Below are 21,461 nucleotides of genomic sequence, written 5' to 3'. Positions count from 1 at the left end.
AAAGCGAAAGAATAAATATTGTTCTGTATAGTTTTTCCCTAAGTTAATTTGAATTTGAATACTTTAAAAACATTATTAATCAGTTCAATTTTTTCATTAGAATATTCTACATTTATTGAAAAACGACGTGAAAATTACAAATAGTATATAATAGCGAAAATATTGTTTATCTCTCAAAGTCGCTCATAGAAAAAGTTATTTTTGATATTTTTAGGTTTTCAAATATGTATGTGATTAAATTGATTTAAAGATTTTTAATCTAGTCCGACTTCAGAACATAAAACTAATTTATACGTGATTTTCTTGTATAGAAAATATAGAGTTCGTATATAATCATATACTTGAAGTTTCATTTAACGAAATTTTCAAAAATTTTTGAAATGTTTGCACATTACTTTTCGGTATTCACAAAATTACCAGAAATCGATCAATTTAACCCAAATGTTTTATTCATCCAACTTGATCGTACGATTGCAAAAGAAACTCATTCGAAGCTATATCCTCACACCAAAAAATATTTCGGAATATATTCTTCGAATTTGTAAGACTTGAAATGCAAAATTTAGAATGTGAAGACATGAAGCAATGTACGTAATTAAAAAAAAACAAGTCGACAAAAAGTATTGCGTCATTCTCTTTATAAATAATCTTGGATGATCGATTCCTGGTAATTTACAATTAGATTATAAGTTGGCCAAACCCCATCCAAGAAAAATATACAATAAATGAATTTATCAAGTTGTCCAATTATTGTATGTTTTTCTCAACCGGCCTTTTTGGTAGGGGATTTTTACATTGGTAAACAATTTTTTCTGTAATTGAAACACATGAATATTCGTCACACAGAGGGAAAAATGATATGGGAAAGCAGAAAAAATAGATTTGACGCAATAAATGGAAAGGCAGCATAGATCAGAATAAAAGCAAAAACCCTACTACTATATGTCAATTGTTAACATATGCGCCCCGAAAGAAGAAGCAAATGAAGAAAATAAAAGGAAAACATGTATGAATTGAAAGGATGTACGGTGTGGAGCAGCTAAACGGAATAAAGTTGTTAATAAATACATGAGGACTTGGATACGAGATTTGTATTTTGACAAACTGTGGCAAAACGGTCCCGTCCGCAGATCCACACACCGTGATGAAAGTGGATTTTAGAATGATTTAAAACTTTTTTCGTATAGTTGGTTTTCCTTCGCTGACGTTATTTTATCATCGGGCTTTAATCCATTCAATGTCTGCTGCAGGCTCGTAAAATAAATCTCCAACGTTTTCCTGGAGACAGCAGTTAGCTAGACGTTAAGCAACTTTATTGTATGTCGTTGTTGAGGGCTAAGGTCCCAATCTTTTCCTGGAATGTTATTCTTAAATTTGGTTACAACTCGTCCGCATTTTTCCAAATAGGCCTTCGCAAGCATCCTTTAATCTAGAAGATTAAGTAGGAACCCCCAATCGGCACATTTCACAGCCGCATTTATAATGACTCTTTCTTCTGCAGTGTATGTTTGCCATGAAATTTTTGGTTTAATGTTCTTATTTACAATGGCCTAACGGCGATTTTTTGAAGTGCTTCCTCAAGTTGTCTAATTTTTGTAATTCCGAGTGCCAAGTAGCTTTTTATAATTTAGTACCATCTGACACACAAATTCAAGTGGCCCCTCCGGTGTATTAGAACGATTTTTGGATGCTTAATTACGAATATACATTAAAAAATAATTAAACTTACCCTAGTGCATCCAAAGTTATAAGCACTTAACAAAATCTACAATACGGCATTATCTTATTTCCCAGGAATTTTTGAGCGGTTTTCTTTCAAATAAAATCTCCATGTATTAACCACGACTTCCGTACGACCATCTTGCGTCATTTTTTAATTATAGAGTTCCTATGTCAGCTCAACGGATGCCTGGAACTGGATCAAATTTAACTTGCATGATTTGATTACACACAGCGGGACAGGTGAAACTAAATATAAAAGAGTAAAAAGTAAAAAAAAATATAGTAACTTATGTACACGATTGATTTTGAAAAAGCAAACGAATAAATGACTGTACTGGAAAATTTGCTAGGCCTGAAGCATTTCCAATGGGATAGGACCAATTTATCAACAGATTATGAAGGGTAATCAAAAAACCAATGGGAACTGTTATTTGAGATAGGGGGATATAAAAAAAATTAGCACAAAAAAAACATATAAATGCTTGGATATGTACCGCCGAATATATTTTTTTGTTTATAGGGCTGGAAATAGAGATATTCTGAAAAAGACCAAGACATCTAAATGATCAAAGGATCAAGTGAAACGGACGTGTTTGAATTAGTACTTATGATTTACTAATATTTTGTATTCATAAGAAAAATCCAATTGTTTTTCATGAATCAATTATGTATTCTTATCCGAAAAAAAGATTTCATAGAAACCGATCCGAAGGGAAGAATATTTTATGTTTTCAGTTTTTGTATCTGCCTATTTTACAATAAATTGTGCAAAAATTATAATGCAGTTTTATTCAATTACAGATTTACATTTGAATAATTTTTACATTGTTACTCTTAGTAACTTTTCATTTGTTCATAGTACGTTCAACGTTTTTCCTGGTACATCCTGGTATACCTACAAGTTGCACTGTACATCGCGACGTGTTATGTATAACGTACGAGGTAATAATTTCATGTCCACTTCAACTTTCATTTTGCCTGTCGTCATCGACTCCAGGTAAACCTGATGCGTTTGAAAAATTCCATTTTGGGAATATGAAAGATTTATCAGGATATGAATCTCAAACGTTATTTAGTATCAGGGAATTAAAATGTCCTCCGTCGAATATAATAATCAAAACTAGATTTGATTGCTATTAATCTAGAAGCCAGATCAAAGAGAGTTTGAAACCCTGGTATTTTGCTGTTTCTTCTTCAAAGGAGAGCTTTTTCAGTTTGAGGAATAATGGAATGATATGATTTATAATAGCAATCGGCATTCGACCATTGTGTATTCCTAAAACTCACTTACAATGATTTATTTTCATCGAGTCTAGATCAAATTAGATGAGCTAGTGCGTAAACGCTTTGAATATATTGATCTATAGTGTACCCTGGACTGTGAACCAGTCAGGTAATAACGACTTTGCATATTGTATGGGGGTTATGCGACTTACCTCTTCTGTCTTCAAGTTTCTCCAATGTTGTTTAGATGATAATTAACCGGAAGTGTCCAGTGAGTATACCAATAACTCTTCTTAGTTTATTTTTGCTTAATGGAAGGGCCTTTTGGGATCAATTGGTAGAATGAGAAAGAAATCTCTTCGATTGTTTCAGACTACAGATTTTTGGGAAATCTATCAAATGTTGTCCTATGACGTTGTCCCACAATTCTTCTACAGGTGATCAGCTTATCCATTGCGTGCAATCCGCTGGTAGTGTGGCCGTGTATCCGCATTAAAGTACCTTTGTTGTTTGCTCTCAGCGAGTTCAAAGAATGTGAGCATTCCTGTACTAGCTATGACTCAAGTGTTTGATCTGCTATATGATCGAGTAAATACCTTTGCATTGTGGTTGTTGTGTTTTTCGCAAAGGGTACGTATGGATAAATAGCGTATATTTCGCCCGGAAAATACAAGGTTCTGAGCCTATTATGATAGCAAGCTTGGTTTTCCGGCCATATATCCATGCTCCTACGTGTCAATTTTTCATTTTTGAACCGTTAGTGTAGGATACCAATGAGCCTCGTGGGAACGCAATCTCTGCATCTGCATATTGCTGTCGATTTTTTATTCCGACTTTAGTTTTTGGTAGAGCATAATTTGGAAATTATGTAATTCGTGATCATATTAATGGACACCTTACATTCTTTTAGAATGCTTAAATGCCCAGTCAAGTTGCCTTTATTGCCTACTTTGCTGCTTCAAATGACTTGTAGAGCTGCCATGGGACAGAATAGTGATTATGCTTCCAAAACCAAATAATTTTTGATTCATTCTATACTGTAAGTAGATCCTCCTTATTAACAACGACCTAACCTATTAAAATTTAATGTTATCCATAAATTTACCAATCAATATTAAACATCAATCAAAGTCAATTTGAATATTGAATTCCATGAGTTTAAAAATTTTTACAAGCTTTAATAATATCAAAATCACCGGAAATCTTAGTTAATTATTGTAAGTAAAATTTTATTATTGTTATATATTTATACATATTTCTTATATTGTATTTGAAGCTCGGAAAATATATTGAAGTTAGTACACTTTGGTGTTTCCTTGCCACGTTCCCAATAAGAAACTACTCATAATATAGCTGGCACACACTGCGTCTCACTAATTCGTTTGGTTAACTGCCTTAACCGAAACAAATTGGCAATACAGTCATGCCAGAAGTTGAAAACCATCAAAGGGAGACTCTTTAATGGTCCCTCATGGTACTAATTCACTTTTTCATAAAATAAATAGGTCTTCGTCCGGAGACCGTATCGTTAAATGTGAAGCTTTGGTTGAAACTAGATAAAAATATAGATTATATAAAATTATAAATGAAAGTTTAAAGTATAATACAAGTGTTAGGTCCGATTGACAAACGAGTCACTATGGACAAAACCAGTCAAGAGCATAAGAGGCTCTGGAGAAAATGCATGGTGGGTGAACACCACTAATGCCTTTCCGGTCGATCAGACTATTGAATGACCAATGGAAATTAACCCAAATGAGGGTCTCAGTCCCGTGTTATGTAAAGTTCAATAATGTGTTATTATGAATCAGTCAATGTAACTCATGTGACTCTAATGAAAGTAAGAAGGATATCTCAGTTATTACGTTTATAGAATTATTTAGTTGGGATATACGACGTTGTTTTCTTCTCTAAATAGCGGCAGACCTTATTTCCGAAATATTAGGTATCTATAGAAAGAGAGATATGAAGAAATAAAATAATTTTTGATGCTTGTTTTTGTTTATTCGAGTAAATAAATTTGAACATATGTAAGAAGTAAATTGAATTTTTTGTCAACGAATGTTTTAAATAGCAAAAAAACAGATAATTTTACAGTTGCCCAGGTGCAAGTTTGCTTCTGACTGCTTTACCATACATATTTGCCCCTTTCTGATTAACCTCTTCATAGTCGGGAATCGCCAAAGCACATCTTGATATCCAGTTAACAACATTAGAATATGCACTTATATTCCAACCTACCGCCTAAAAATATTGGGGGAGATATTAATATGGAAATCTTAATCAATTATAACAAAAATATGAGGTGATTGAACTCGTTTCCACATCATATACACTCGCGGGGACGTTACATCCTCTCGATCTTTTGTCATACTATCTCCCCTCTAATACTACTATTACTCCGTATATATATATATATATATATATATATATATATATATATATATATATATATATATATATATATATGTACGAAACCAACTTGGTCCTCAAGATATTTAAACTTCAATTCGGGTCATCCTATGTCACAAAAAAAAACAGTGATAATAAGTTTGACAGATAGATCGATCCAATTATCAGATCCTGAATTTAGATGCTTAGCTAAAGATTCGAGCAAACCAATTCGTGTATATTACCACCATTAATGGTGGATCGGTAAGCCATTGTAAATAGGGATAGATACTGATCTCAATATCTCTGGTGGCTGGAAACTACTTTGGACCGATATGTGTCAATGGTCCTGTTCATTCTCTCGACCTTTCCTTCTGATTTTGGATATAATACGGTCGTCCTGGTCTTCTTCATTCCCAGTTGGTCACAGATATCCTGGAACACACAGTTGTGGCCTCTTGATTCGGGATCGCATGAATTTCCACCCATTTTATTAAATAATTAATCACAACTAGGGTGTACTTACTACCACTTTCTGTCATCGGAAATGGTCCAGCGATATCTAAAGCGATCATCTCGAAAAGACTTCCAACATTGCTTCATGGGTGCCTTTCTCTTACGATATGGTCAATTAATCGTAGCGCAAAATGTACATTTCTTACACCAGTTCTTTCCATCGGCGGGATGTTCATCCAATAAAACCTTTCACGGACTCGCTGAAGGGTTTTCTTTACTCCCTGATGATCTCACGATGGAGGTCGTGTAATTTCCTCAGTACCTCGGCTACTCTCGTTCTTGAAATGACTAGCTGAACCATCATCATGCACAAGAATTCTTTTTAAAATGCCCTCTACCAGGACAAGGGATTCCCACTGAGCCCAATATGGTTTTAGGTTCGATGTTGGATATCGAAGTTGTATTCTTGAAGGTGTTCAATCCATCTGTCGATCTGGCCCTCAGGATTCTTGAGCTGCATCAACAACTTGAGTGCTTAGTGGTAGTGATACTAGTAGAAAAGTTCCACGGACTTCACTACCGCCAAGTTCTCTTCTCGTGGCGCAGTAGTTCCGTTCTGGCTTAGAGCACTCCGAAAACTCTTGATTTTTATGTGAGTCGAGTTAGTGGCTTCACAATATCTCCGAATTGTCTTACGAATCTTTGATAGTATGTGCAAAGTCCAAGGAAACTCCTAACTTGATATTTATCGGTTGGTCTCGGCCATACTATATGGAAGCAATTTTTTTCTCTAGATCCAATGCCACTCCTTCGTTACTCACTATATAGCCTATATAGTCGATTCGGTTGGACTTCACACCGGACGTTTCTAACTCGCGATTCTCCATCTCGGTTTTCAGTTCCGTCACTTTCAGATCACCAAGTCTCTTTGCCATGTTTATGTCAATATACCTGACACTGTCTCTTACGTTCTCAATTCATTTAAATATTATTCACTACACTTAACAACTAATAATAATCCACTTATCACTATCACTTGAATATTTATTTAAATTCTTCGATTACTCAACTAATTCGTTCTGGTCACTACGACTATTTATGATGAATTAAACTAAACTGGGTAAATGAACTGGTTTATATAAGTAACTGAAACAGAATTCTTCAAACTTCTAGAACATAAAGAAGCAAAACAAATAAATAAATACACCTAGACATTATTCAAAAGAAACAATGTAATTAAACCGCTTGCTATAAAAAAAATATCAAACGATTTCCATAATTTATAAAAAATAATGCGCTTTCACCGAATTTTAAAATTTCATTGTAGCTGGCCATTTCGCGAACTTGTTCCTAACAATACAACTACACACATATGTGTATTAAAGGAATAATTGTTTACCACTATGCTTGAAACGGATGCTACTAGCGAGCAGTCAGCAATTGTTAAATGTTTGCCTGCTACAAACTCATTTCCTTCCAAGAAAACATCTAAGAATCCTAAAGCTTCTTCCAAAGGCAATTTATATTCATCATAGATTTGATCTTCCCCCATATATAGAATTGGATACTACAAAAACAACTTTATTATATTTACGCATTTATTATTGTGATCTAGTAGTAAAATCGTGTTTCAAGACAATAAACGGAATGAACGATAATTGAAAAATAAATAAATACTCACACATATTTGTCTAATACAAGGATATAAAGTGCCGCAGTCAAAGTAGAGCCTTTGATCTACAAGAGCTTTACGTTTTGGATCTTTTGGATATAAATTTGCATCCTTTGCATAAACTGTCGCTAAATATCCTGCTATAGCATGACCATCCCAAATAGTGAAATCTCCATCAATTAATGTAGGCACTGTATGTTGAGGATTAATCTGCGAAGTATGATATGCTTAAACAAATACCTGATTGAAATGCATAGATTTATATTACTTTTGTAAATAAATTCATATGTCATTTGATCACGCTCTGAGCCACATAAGTCACTTTAGTTTTCTATTTTGTTCGACTAACAATATCGGATACAATAGGACTTTTTTGGGAAAATATGATCGGTTAATCCGCTAATGATATTAGATATATGCAATACTTCTATATGGGCAGTTTCTATAAGTGGAAGACTTGAAGACAGAATCATAACGCTTTCTCTATCCTACGAGGTTCCAGCTCGGTTCTGAGCATTCTCAAGCATGCAACCCGAACGAGGTATCTGAAACGAGAGAGAAAATAGTATATTGTCAGTACTTTAATTGAGGGACATTCCTTCCCATTTAAACCGTCCATACAGAAGTATTACATATATGTGATCTTACTGTTGGTAATTGTGGTTTTCTATGAATAATTCTTAAGTGCTGCATAATTGGGTTACAAGATCTTATGGTTTTTGTACTTTTTAGGTATTCGGCATAAAAACGCAACTATCAAGATATTGATGTACAATCCTTGTTGTGTGTGTAAATGACTAAAATCTGTTTAATAATTTTTGAATAACTGAAATCTACAAATGAATAAAGATTTATAAACACAGAAAAATTATAGAGATAACTCATGAGCTGAAGTAATCAAAGTAAAAAGTTGATCTAGAAAATATTAAATGAGAAATGTCCAATTGGTTGTATTGAATGAATTGAATTGCCGTGTGTACAGCTTCTCTTATAGCTAATCTGTAGTGGTTGTCTCATAAATGTAACTTGGAAGTTCTCAGTTCTTGGAAGCACGTCGGACCTCGAATAGTTTGTAGTAATAAAGGTAAACAGAAGCATTCAACTTTTTTCGATGTAGGTACAATGAAGACTCTCCCCAACATTATACTCTGAAACACTTCATCCTATTATTGCACTGGCATACCACGTTTTCGAGGCAAAAATCTTTTATGTGTGCCAAATGTAGTAAGATTGTATTTTGGGCACTACCCATACAGGTGACGACCATTGAGAATTACTGGGTTGTATGATATTTTGTGAAAGCATTCTATTGATCGGATCTTTCACTTCTTGTTTATGGATTTGAGGATAGCGATACGATTTGACATATCTGGGTTCAAAATTTTGGGTATCTATAGTATGTTTTATTCCATTAGTAAAAGTTGATGCGTCTCATTCTAAATAAAATATATCAGAAGATGTTCGAGTCTTAGTCTTAGTTGCTTTTTTATTTCTAATGGCAGGCATTTCTTCGGTGGTTAATTGAATATTTATAGTATTAATTTGATATGGTTCTAAAATAAGTTTTGGAAATGTCACAGTTTTAGGAATACAGTTAACATTTAAAACTACAACGAAAAATTCTCCTCTCACATTTATTTTAACCACAGCGTTTTGTAATTTAACTTTTTCTATTTCGTGAGCAACCAGTATAGCATAAGTATTGACCAAGTCGCATTTTAGTTTAAAAATTTGTTCGGTTCTAGGTTAAATGAAAATTGTATTTTTGTTCGGTGCGCTCCCCCCGACTCACCCTGTATAAAATACGCGTTTTTTTTATTGGGAACGTGGCGATGAATCACCGATACACGAACTAACAATAATATATTTTCCAAACTTTCCAATAGTTATGTATTCATCATCTGGGACTGAAATTATGGTTAAGTAAAATATAATGAATAGGTATTAATGTATAATAATAATAAAATTACAATAATTAATTAAGATTTGCGGTGGCTTTAAGCTGTATAAATTCTTGTAAAAACTTGAAATTCATGGGATTCAAAATGACGTGTGATGGGAATTGAAATATTGAATTGAAGAAATTCGGTGGTGATTTAAAAGACTGGTTGCAATTTTGGAGTCATTTTAAAAACATTCATGATGATAGAGTATCACTAAAAAAGATAAGTTCCAGTATTTGACTCAAGCAATGATTCCGAATTCAAAAACATCTGATTTAGTAAACAGTTACCCCCCAACAAATGATAAAGTTATTGAAAGTTTAAAAAGTCGTTTATGTTCGAGAATTATTAACACTAGTAATAAATACTGCTATAAAATCAAATGAAGAAATTACATTGTCAAAAATTTATGATAAATTCGAGGCACAATTACATGCTCTTAAATCACTTGGGGTTACAAAAGACAAGTTTACCAGAAGAGTTAATAGAAACGTGGCAAAGGCAAGCAACTACGATCAAATGTAAAGACATCGGAGAAAGGTTAACTAAGTTGACATAATTTTCACAAGATGAAGTAGAAAACGAAGAAAGACTTAAAATGACTGTAAGTGGATTTAATTTAAATGACGATAAACATTCAAATAATGTTAGTAATGTTAAATTCAATAAAAAGAAATTAAAGTCGACGAATGAACCTAGCATTGAATGAAGGGGGAATAAAGAGAAGAAGTCAAAAAACTAGTAATTAAAGAAAAGAGCATTAACATAATGAAAGTCGACAACACAATGGAATGGATAATGGCTAAAGGTAAAAACAAGAAAAACAAATGGAAGGATGTAGTGAGAGTGGCATCATGGAATATTAAGACAATCCTGGCAATGGAAAAAGTGGAAGAAATTGCAGAAGAAATGTTGGAATACAAAATAGATATATTGGCACTCCAAGAAATACGATGGAAGGGAAAAGGACAAATAAATAAGGAGAAATATATTCTATTTTATGGCGGGGAAGATAAACAAGGGAGGAACGGTACAGATTTTATGATCAGCAAAAGAATGAAAAGAAATATCAAAGCTAAGAATAAAAAATAGTATAGCAAACATAACAATAATTGATATCTAAGCAACAGAAAAAGATGAATTCTATGAAAACCTGGTTAAGGTATGGGAGGAAGTCACAAGACATTATACATTATTAATTATTTGAGATATGAATGTCTAGTCTAGCCAAGGAACTCAACATGTATATTAGTAGTACTAACTTTAAACATAAGACAGAACATAAAATTAAGTGGATGATACCAGGAAGTACCAAGGGAAACCAAATAGATCATTAATTGTCAAATTTCAGCGCATGAAAATGAAGAAATCCTCTGTTCAAATTATTCAGTTACATTGAATTTATACATTTATAAAATAGTAGTAAAACATTGCTCCTATTGCTTAGGTCTTTTTTTCATTGATGGATTTCTCAATTTTGTGTACAAGAGACATTTCTAAAAATTTACTTTCTCTTGTATTTTTTTATATCTTATGATTTGTTAATATAATTTTATTATTTTTTATCATATGGATGACTTCTTAATCTATTTTCTAAATATTGAGATATCTGATCTGAATAAAAACACCTATTAAGTATAATCAATTAATCAAAACAGATTCTGAACATCAAAATATATCATATGTCTGAGGACTTTATGATATCACTTCAGTCACTTAGAATCATTTATAAAGGAACTAAAACATTATGAAAATGACAAATATTTTACAAAATTGAAATCTAATAGACCAAAATATAAATGAAGTGATATTATATATTAGTTGATTTATATATGATTTGAAAAAATTAAAATGCATTAACAACAAAGTATGAAACATGAAAATAGAAACATGTTTAATTACAAAAATTCACACATCATGGAAACATGTTGGTGCATATACATTTATATACATTAATGATACAAACTACCTAACAATTGAGCTAAATTGAAGGTTTCTTTTTTCCATACAATGTGACAGGTTAGAAATTAGGCTGAAATGTAAAAATGACCTATAATAAAAACCATTTGTTCAAGAAAATATAAAACCAGGTACAAGAATTATGAAGTTAAAGAAATACTTATATATTGAAAAACTAACTTCTGAAAAATTGAAAGTTAACAGGTAAGTTTTTTATGAACACGTTTCAAATAATTTAATCAAGTTTATCAAAATATTATTCTGCTTGTTTTGTTACTTTCTACAAAATCCAAGTACCTTGATATAATATTTACAATTAATCATTTAATATCGATATTTCTTACCTTAATAAATTCCTCACTATACTGTTCTTTTTTAAATAAATCTACAATCTGTAAATCAACATCAACACTTGCAGCTTTTGCAGCTAGATAGGCTCCTCTAGACGGTCCACTAAGTGGAAAATGATATAAAGTCGGTCTCATTTTAAATATGCACCTTTAATAAAAATTCAAATGTACTATTATTTTAGCTTAGTTTTTATTCATAAAACCTGCCCTTGTGTATATTTTGTGTTTTCAAGCGTAGATACAATGTAACACAAACAGATGCTAAATATGTTCTTCTTTTTTCTGTTGTGATTTGTCTTTACTTATATGACTACGCTTGCTTCAAATATTTGGAATCTACCTAAAGAACTTATTAATAACACTGTTAATTAACAGTGTTCGAAGATAAATGACAAGAATTGATAATCAAGTATTGAGGAAAACATCAAAAGTTTAAGTAATAATTTTTAAGTAAGTACCGTTTTGGAATTAAAAAAAGAAATGCAAAGATATCGCAATAATTTTATTTTTACCGTAATCTACTTTTTTACATAATTTCCGTGAATATTGAGGCATTTGTCATAACGTGGCACCAGTTTTTGAATACCCTTCTCATAAAATTCTGCCGCCTGACTTGTTAACCACTGTATCACCAACTGTTTTGACTTCGTTATCGTCTTGAAGACGGTGACCGCCCAGGCGCCAGATCAGAGCTGTAGGGAGGATGATCTAGAGTTTCCCATTGAAAAGATTTGATGAGATCTTTGGTCCAATTAGCCACATGCAGCCATTCCGTGGATTGTTGTTTCAATTCTGGTGTGACGTAGGCCACCCATGTTTTGTCACCAGTAACAATTTGGTCTAAAAAATCTTCACCTTCATTGTGCTACCGCTCAAGGAAAGTCAATGCACTGGCGTCAGTGTGTAGACAAGAGATGTAGGTAACCAGCGCGCATGTGCGGAACGCTGACCTTGGGGTTGAGGCGGCGGAATCGCAAAACGGTACTTACTTAAAAAATATGCCTCGTACTTTAAACGCAGATCAGCTGTTTTCTTAGATTGTCCAATTGCCTCCGTACGAGTTGTTTACCTTTTATTTGTTTGCTTCTCAACACTTTAACGTGAAGCTTAATCGATACGTAAGAATATAAGTGCGATGGTTTGAATGCACTACATTATTGAATCACGAAATAGTAAACCTTTGTAGAACAATGGTAATAATTGTGAATACAAAAACCAGATGTAGCCAAGTGTGGTCAAGATGGAGGCCAGAAGAATTAATGACGAGGAAGAAGAAGACATAATGACACTTGACACTGAAAACACAGTTAAACTTCAAAGTGATTAATAATAAGTATTACCTTAAGTTAATAATTTTTTTTCAAACAAAATGTGCACTGTAAATAAAAATAATGGGGAAATTGAAATACACAGGTTACCAGTGAATTCTGAAGAGTATACAATAAATGACTGGACGATGAAATTTACAAAATCTCATATTCTTCATTCAATTTGTACAAATAATGATGCATGCAACTCTAAACCTGAAGAACGATGTCTACTTTGTTTGTAAGTTACATTTCAATTAAACATTTCCATAAGAAACAATAGGGAATAAAACAAAACCTGTTAGTTTCAGTAGTACTGTTTGTTTTCTGAAGGGTTTACATTATTTAAAATAATGAGAGATAAATTAAAGTATAATAAAAAGCATATGATCCATAATTCATAATTTTAATATTTTAAAATATTTTGTTTTATATGTAGGTGTTTTAAGTGAAAAAATTCTTTTTGAATCAAATTCACTTAAAATTTTAAGACATGTTCTCTCTTTAATTTCTACATTTCTCAATAATCAGTAACTTTATTGAATTTGATACTTTTTCCTGAATAAAGTGTTTCATTGCTCCCCAAATCAATTCTATTGGATTCAGTGTTTTCGGTTATGAATATTATTTTTATCAATAAATTGGTTAAGCTGAAGCATACGTTCCAAGGCAAGAACACTATCTTTGGTAAAATTGGAATAATTTCTTTTGCCCATTTTTCGAAATTTTCATGCTCATTTTGGCTGAGGCTTAATTGGCGCCAAGTTTAAATTGAATAATCAATTAGATATTAATTACTCTTCTTTACTAAACCTATTTTAGGTTTAGTAACAAAGAGTTGAAACATTTTTATATTGGTTTATTATATCTTTTTTACAACCATTTACATCGTTTATTTGCTGTTCAGGAGAGATACGGTGGGTCTTTAATTTTTTTAAAGTTTCAACCCGCGAATAAAAAGACAAGACAAGACGTTTATACTTTGATGTGTGTTAAAATGTACTTTGTGTTTAGTTCTATTTTTTGCTCATCATATTTTTGATAAACATTCATTTCAAAGGTTGTACCTATTATAGAATATTATTAGCCATACCTTTAGATTTTGATTAAGATATACTTGTCTATGATATTTCTTTTATGTCATTATTGATTTTGATATCACACACTTATGAAAAGTCAGGTATATTATTCTATTTTTATCTCAATTTATATGTTTATTTATTATGGTTACTGTTGATTAATTACACTACTAAAATGGCTACTAGTATAGCACATTTAAAAAATAAACGGGCTGGTGTAAAAAGCTAGTTGACTTGTATAGAAAAATTTGTTGTTTCATTCAATGAAGAAGTCTATTTGATAGATAGTTTAGTTAGACACTATCAAAATTATCAGATTTTGCAGTCTGAAATAACAGATTTATCTGAAGTAGATGTTGATGGTAATTTAAGCTAACGTGGACTTGCTGAAGAAATTGAGCAGACAGATTCATGTGTATAGCTAAACTGTACTTTACTTCAGAAAGGTATAGAGTAATAAAATCTCATTAGGTATGCAAAGGGACCACAGAGTGACCCAACGAATATTTAAGCCACTTTCATAGTTTGGCATTGATTTAATTGTAAAATTCTTTCTTTTTTTTAAGTGCAGGTAGTACCACCCGGGTTAGGGTCAATATATGGGTTTAGTCTATTGTTATCCATTCACAAACACTGAAAATAGTGTGCTAAAAGCGTGCCGGTAGGATACTTGTAAAAAGGAAAGAATTTTATTTTAACAGAATAAAAATTAGGCATTATATATATATATATATATATATATATATATATATATATATATATATATATATATATATATATATATTATTAGGTACACTTATTTTTTTTTGAACATTATACAAAAAATACATTATACAGAAATTAAATAATAAAAAATCATAATATTCTTCGTCATCTGAGGAACTGTCTTTTCCTCTTGACATTATAATTAATGGGTCGACGGTCCGATCAATCCTACATTTTCTCCTCTTCTTTAATGACATGTTGGAATGTTTTTCGCCAGTTCTCTGGTGTCACCTCCCTAATGACTCGATCAAACAGTAGCTTAACGTATTTCATTTTGAATGTCGTGTTGTGTCTTGTTACAAATCCTTTCACTTGCGCCCATATAATTTCTATAGGATCTAGTTCGCGATATATGTTTATGTTTTTTTACTATATCTTCCACGACGTATTTCATAAAACGATGTTTGTGTAAATTTGGTATAGCTAATAGGTCTTTTTTTATCAAATTATCTTTAAATTTAATACTTTTGTTGGTTGAACAGTGAATAATTTCTTGTTTTCTCCAAGAGACAAAGTTACAGTAGTTGTTCAAACGCTTAGGTCGCTTACTTCAATACACTTATTACACTGTATTGTCATTGAAAAACATGTCTTTGAGAATAAATCTGGATGGGATTGAATGATTTCTGCCATAGCTTGAATTTTAGCTATTAGGTCTTGTTCAGATTCGATCATTGTTTCATACACTAAGGGCTTCATATAGCCCCATATAAAAAAATCGATAGGATTTAAGTCACGTGATCTTGGAGGCCAAGAATTGGTCCACCTCGACCAATCCATTTTCACAAAATGCGCGTTTCTTAATTGCGGTAATCAATTTTCAAAGTGTTTGACCACTCGGTTGGCTGAAGGCACTATCACAACCACAACTAAGAAGTGATAACAAAGCGCCATCAATGGCAGTTTTGCGACTCCTACTAGAGTGTGAATACGCCTCCACCAGCAGTTTCCTCACCCTCGGTATAATCGTTTGGTTGAAGGCCTTAACACGACCACCACTGAGATGTGATTATTCAACGCCCTCAGTTGCAGTTTTCTCAACCCACGAAACCTAAAGCTCTGCGGTTGGGAACAGCAATCCCACAAACTATACTCGGATTCTAACCTGAACAGTCAGGTGCGGTCTCCAGCAGTTGCTGCCATCACTTCTACTGACCTACCCCTCACAATTCAATGAGTTATATCGGCTTACCTGGGTTTCTCCCACTTAAGTTTGGAGGGACTGGTGCAGAAACTCTTTACGGTAAAATTTCGGTCATTTAGTCTGCTCCGGGTCTTGTCTTTGCTGTAGACTGCGTGGTGGACGGGCTGCTGGTTATTTCGAGAACTGCCTTTTACAAATATTGAGACGACTACCGGTATTTCCCTTCTACCAATCCGCTGGAGCGGCGCGGTTTCGACTTCCCTTTTCGCCTTGGTACCATCTTCACCAAATTGCAGAAAATTTTGGAATAAAGGTGGTTGGATCTCCAGCATATCATTGCGAACTAAACCCGATCGAACAGGTATGAGCACAGATAAAGGGAGCACTTTCAAGAAACATTCTTTTTTTTGAAATAATTGATGTTAAACAGATGTTTTTGGAAGATGTGAATAATGTGAAGCATGAAAACTGGGAATAAGCAGTTAATCATACGATTGAAGAACAATGTGAAAGCTGGACAATATTACTAAAGACATGATCGATTCACCCATACTGTAATTATTGCTTGCAATAGTTCATCTTCTGATTTGAATTTGTTGAACTAACTCAACTTATACTATTGAGTTTTCATATTAAAACGAACGAAAAAGAACAAGTTGTAACAGAATACACAATGTATGACATTTTTAATACATACTGATTCAGAAATACATTTATTGATTATCGAGTAATTTGAAGTATGTAACATACATATTAATATATTATTCTTTCTACAGATATAATAATGAACTTGAACTACCTCATTTGCCCGAAATGGTATTTCCAAATAATCGTTTAACAGTTTGTCACAAATCAGGTCTCACCTTAGATTTTAATGCATTGGATGCGTTAAAACAAGTTAGTAATGGGAAACAATATATACAGGTAGCTCATTCGGATACATGGAAGGAATCCAGGTTAGTGAAGTATTCTATTTAACTATGGTATGCATCTCAAAATATACCAATATTAAGAAATGTATCCGTTTTGGCGAATAGTAAAAAAGTATCTGAAAATCATGGGCGATAAAAGATGAACAGAACAGATGACTCTCTGAAGAGGTTTTTGGTGTGTTGCATACCGGTGGTTTCCAGCCACCTGTACAAAAATCTGTCTCCAACTCTTCTGCTAATTAGACATTTGATGAGACCATCGAATAATGCATGCATATAAATTACAGAAAATATTAATTTCTATAAACACAGTAATAAAGTAAGTAACAACTAATTTATGTTAATGTAAAACAGAGAACGTATTACACCCGACCGGATAATAGCCAAGATTTTATTATCTGTTGATATGTGTCCTCCATGTACACGTCTACCGAAATAAATACATATAAATTTTTAAGAGTATAAGGAATGAAATAAATGAATGGCAGATCTGGTCGATTACTTTCAAAGTTTTTCTGGTACTTTCAAAATTGTCTGCTACAATACAATACACCCGATAAAAGTGTGTCGTTGTTATATTCCAATAGTAATAATAATACATTTTCAAATTTCAAAGCGGCATACGTGGTCAAATGGATTTAAAATCCTCCAAAAATCATACCTGTCTTACGTGGTGTTCTATTTGATGGAATTATTTGAAATGATGAAACAACAAATATCACTATTGATCTGAATTAATTTTATGAATTACATTTATATAAATAAAGTGGGGGCTTAAACTTCTACGCCAACTCTTATTTTCATGAAAATGGCAACACCTAATACATGAAACCTTATTCAAAGTTTACCTATTTTTACATGTAGCATGTACTTAATCAATTCAAAAAATCGTACGTTGGTTTTGTTTAACTACTTTTGGTACATAGACATAATTTTAGGTGTTACCATTTTTGTACTCTAAGAGACCGTATAAATATAGGTGACACCTCGTATAAGTTGTTTTTGTTTGGCAATAAATTGTTAATAACATTATTTGTACATATTTGTAGATCCGCAGAAAATTTGGAGGAAAAAATTAAACCATTTGATTGGACTTTTAGCTCCAATTATAGAGGAGGCCTGTCAAATGTGCATACTATTACTGAAACGGAAGAGAGAATTGATATTGAGAGATTAAAACAGAAAGAAAAAATTTTATTTTATCAGGAACTAATGTTGTACGAAGATGAATTACATGACAACGGTATTTCGTCGTGTACAGTTAAAATTGTAAGTTCATAATTCAGTTGTTTGTATATAAAATACAACCCATGTAAGTCTTTATCGAACACATATTTCCTTCACAAGACAACTACAAAACATTCGTAATAGTTTCTTTAAATTGGCATAATAATCGTAAAAAGCGACAACGATAATTGACGCAATGACCGTACTAAAAGTTGCGTTTGACGTGAACTTTGTTTACTGTATTGTTTTTGGCGAATATTTGGATTGAACGTGTATTTATTGTTGAAACCAGTTCTTTTGAGAACTAATTTCACATCGGTAAGTACGAATATTATAAACTTGTAAACTTTTGACATTTTATAACACCTAAAATGCCGCGCGAAGGGATGATTACAATGTTTATTATATTAGTGTGTAAATAGTGTCTATATTTTTGTACAATTCATATATTTCTATAGTTATTTTCAGAAATGGCTGGAAACAACTCAATCCATGAGCACAAGAGTTTGTTATAAATTGGATTGAATATTTTGAGATGGAGAAAAACAATGGCGGAGTTTTCAACCTCTTTCATCTGTTCTGGAGGTATCATTCTAAAGTCAACATCTATTTAAGGACGTTTAAATTGTATATATGTAAAATGTAAGTAAATAAATACATATGTGAACCAATAATACAATACCGTCCCATGTTCTTAACCCCTAGATTAAAAGCTTACACTTTAATTAAAATTAAGGACGATTACACATCATAGCACAAAGCAAAAATTTTTAGAAAACAGGTGATTTTAATGTGTGAGTATACAGATTGGATTATTTCAAACTTTTTATTTTTTAGAGAAGCATGTCACTGTCAAAACCATAAATGACGAACGAAGAATAAGGCAATTCCTTCTATTGGACCTCTTTATAGGTGTTATTGAAACATTTAAATTTAAATATAAAAAGAAAGACAACAGAAGAGCATTAATAGAATGAAAAAATATTGCTAGCCAAAGAGCAGGTTTCCTTCAAAAATATAGAGAGAAACGTGATAGCATAATTTCAAGGCAAGTTATATTTGTAGATGGAACATGCCAAAGAAAACAAATTAAGTTCTTGGCAGGACAATAATGTTAAAAGTGTGAACCAGGAGGTTACAACAACAAATATTTTATTAATGTTCATAGAAAGGATTCGTATGAATAGCAGTTTAGTGTTTTCCTGGAAATAATCGTCATCAAATTCCATGGTGAAATGAACGGCGAAATATTTACAAAGTGGATTTCGGCTTAATTCCTAATTTAGATTAATCGTCGTTAATAGTAGTGAACAATGCGTCTTACCATACGAGCCCCGTCCCATTTCAGTTGGCTCAATTGAAAAAATTACTTATTATTTACAGGAGTTACAAGTCTTAACATGTGTTATAATTACAAACCAAAAAAAAACAAACAAAAACCTAATGTAATCAGAGAAGCTTAAACATTAAACATACTTTTACCATTGCGTAACATCCCCTTTATTTTTAATAACAGCTGTAATTCTTTGAGGCATGGTGTTTATTAAATTCTGGTAGTATCCGGGAGTAAAATCATCCCAAATTTCTTGTAGTCTTTTTTTTTTAATTCCATGAAAGTTCTAACTAGATTTGCACGCAACTGCTTTTTCATTTTATGCCAAAGGTTTCTATTGGTGATAAATCTGGACTACATGAAACCCACTCTAAAAGTGGAATATTGTTGTCTGAGAAACATTTGGAGGCCTTTTTTGACTTATGGCATGCTGCTTCATCTTGCTGAAAAATAAAGGCTTTCTCAGCGGTTAAAGTTACGTCTCTTGTTGGCAACAATGATTTTTCTAACATATCCAGGTACTTTTCAGTATTGACAATTCCGTTTATGAAATGTAGTTTTCCCGCTCCTCTTGCAGATATCGAGCCCCACACCATCACAGTTGCCGGAAATTTTACTTTCCGCTTCAAACAATCTGGATGAAAAGCTTCATCACTCCAATTTATACAGCTCCACTGTACAAAATTCTAATTTTTATGCTCTTTGGCCCATTTAAGTCTATTTTTCTTTTGGATTTGAGTCAATAGAGGCTTTATATATTATATATTAATTTTCGCGGGAGAAGGTTTATTGGTGCGAAAATTTGGTATAAAACAGGTAAGTCAGGTCACTAGGCTTTAATTTATTTTCAGTCTCTGAAGTCGATAACTTCGGATCGAAACACGCGTCAGACAGTGTAATTGTGGGTGTTGGTGGAGTGGTGGTGTAAATAGTGTGTTCAGTACGCTTTCTTTAATATTATCCTCGTCACATGATCGTCTGTTGTTTTCGCATTTTTCCCAGTTTATTAGTGAGATAGTCATATTATACTGTTTTCTTGTGATATTAAAGATATTTGATAATCTTTTAACTTACTTTAACTGTAACTATATTTCTCCAGAAGCTGTGTAATAAAATATGAAGTATATCCTGCCAATTTTTACCTAGACATTCCGACAAGAGTTGTGTAGAAATATTACATTAGTTTTACAGATTTACTATTGTTTAATTACTGATACGATTAAATAAGTATACAATTTATAAGGATGGAAAAATTTATTTGAAAATATTTTCAACTTTAAATCTCGTTCGAATAATAATGATTTTTTTTCAATATTTCAGATAATAATAGTAGTTTTAATTTACTGCAGATTAAAACATATTTTCAATTCATATCAAAAGGCAAATATGATTTTGTTAATTTATCGTACTTATTTTTTAGAGGGTGATGCCGAGCTCATTTTTCATTCTGTTAAGATTTTTTTTGAGAGTAGACAATGTGATGGTACGAGTAAATGATACAAGATTGTTTCACGATTTTACGACAAACTATTTACTACGCGAATATACCAATAAGGAATGCGGGATAAAAGAATTGAATTTACCTTTGACTATGTTTGGTGATCCAAATTTATTGTCACCACATATACCTTTAAGAGAATCCATATATGAAAAAATTATATTTCCATCAATTTAATCATGCATTCAATTATAAATTGATTTTTATTTGTATTTTTTATCAATAAACTATACTTCTTTTAAATGTCTTTTACTTTTCGGTAAATATATAGGGATGAAAGTAAACGGAAAATAGGGAGTGAGTCAAAGCGTGTAGAATACAGGAAAAGGCATATGAAGTTGAGGAAAGAAAAAAGAACAGATATGAAGAAACATGAAAAGAAATGGATGTATAGAAGGAATAACATTTAGATATGGAGTGAATATTATACGAGGACATAAATTCCGAGTTGAACCGCTT

General features: G+C 32.3%; 2 protein-coding genes across 3 annotated transcripts; one reads left to right on the top strand and one right to left on the bottom strand.

The window, feature by feature from the left end:
• Nucleotides 1-4,928: 4,928 nt before the first annotated feature.
• On the bottom strand, nt 4,929-11,998 carry LOC130449781 (glutathione S-transferase 1-like). 2 transcript variants are annotated; one of them, XM_056787782.1, is made up of 5 exons: nt 11,925-11,998; nt 11,712-11,865; nt 7,475-7,675; nt 7,193-7,360; nt 4,929-5,190 (listed from the first exon to the last, which is right to left on the bottom strand). In XM_056787782.1, the coding sequence occupies exons 2-5, from the start codon at nt 11,850-11,852 to the stop codon at nt 5,038-5,040; spliced, it is 663 nt and encodes a 220-aa protein (XP_056643760.1). In that variant the 5' UTR covers nt 11,853-11,865; nt 11,925-11,998; the 3' UTR covers nt 4,929-5,037. The 2 variants fall into 2 exon arrangements, with proteins under 2 accessions (XP_056643760.1, XP_056643761.1); XM_056787783.1 differs by lacking the exons at nt 11,712-11,865; nt 11,925-11,998 and adding an exon at nt 7,734-8,295.
• A 1,010-nt stretch (nt 11,999-13,008) lies between these two features.
• On the top strand, nt 13,009-21,245 carry LOC130449743 (TIP41-like protein). The gene is made up of 4 exons (XM_056787729.1): nt 13,009-13,265; nt 16,789-16,968; nt 17,994-18,213; nt 20,925-21,245. The coding sequence occupies exons 1-4, from the start codon at nt 13,087-13,089 to the stop codon at nt 21,177-21,179; spliced, it is 834 nt and encodes a 277-aa protein (XP_056643707.1). The 5' UTR covers nt 13,009-13,086; the 3' UTR covers nt 21,180-21,245.
• Nucleotides 21,246-21,461: the final 216 nt, after the last annotated feature.

This window comes from Diorhabda sublineata, chromosome 10, assembly GCF_026230105.1.
Source record: "Diorhabda sublineata isolate icDioSubl1.1 chromosome 10, icDioSubl1.1, whole genome shotgun sequence".
Classification (NCBI taxonomy): Eukaryota; Metazoa; Arthropoda; class Insecta; order Coleoptera; family Chrysomelidae; genus Diorhabda; species Diorhabda sublineata.
This window is presented reverse-complemented; position numbering and strand designations above follow the sequence as displayed.

Bases quoted from the DNA above. Each gene is read 5' to 3' on its own strand.
- LOC130449781 (XM_056787782.1), bottom strand. From the start codon at position 11,852: ATGAGACCGACTTTATATCATTTTCCACTTAGTGGACCGTCTAGAGGA. The intron at 7,676-11,711 runs GTAAGAAATATC...CATACTTCGCAG, and splicing joins ATAGTGAGGAATTTATTAAG to ATTAATCCTCAACATACAGT. The intron at 5,191-7,192 runs GTAAACAATTAT...CAATATTTTTAG, and splicing joins CATCCGTTTCAAGCATAGTG to GCGGTAGGTTGGAATATAAG.
- LOC130449743 (XM_056787729.1), top strand. From the start codon at position 13,087: ATGTGCACTGTAAATAAAAATAATGGGGAAATTGAAATACACAGGTTA. The intron at 16,969-17,993 runs GTTAGTGAAGTA...ACATATTTGTAG, and splicing joins GATACATGGAAGGAATCCAG to ATCCGCAGAAAATTTGGAGG. The intron at 18,214-20,924 runs GTAAGTTCATAA...CTTATTTTTTAG, and splicing joins CGTCGTGTACAGTTAAAATT to AGGGTGATGCCGAGCTCATT.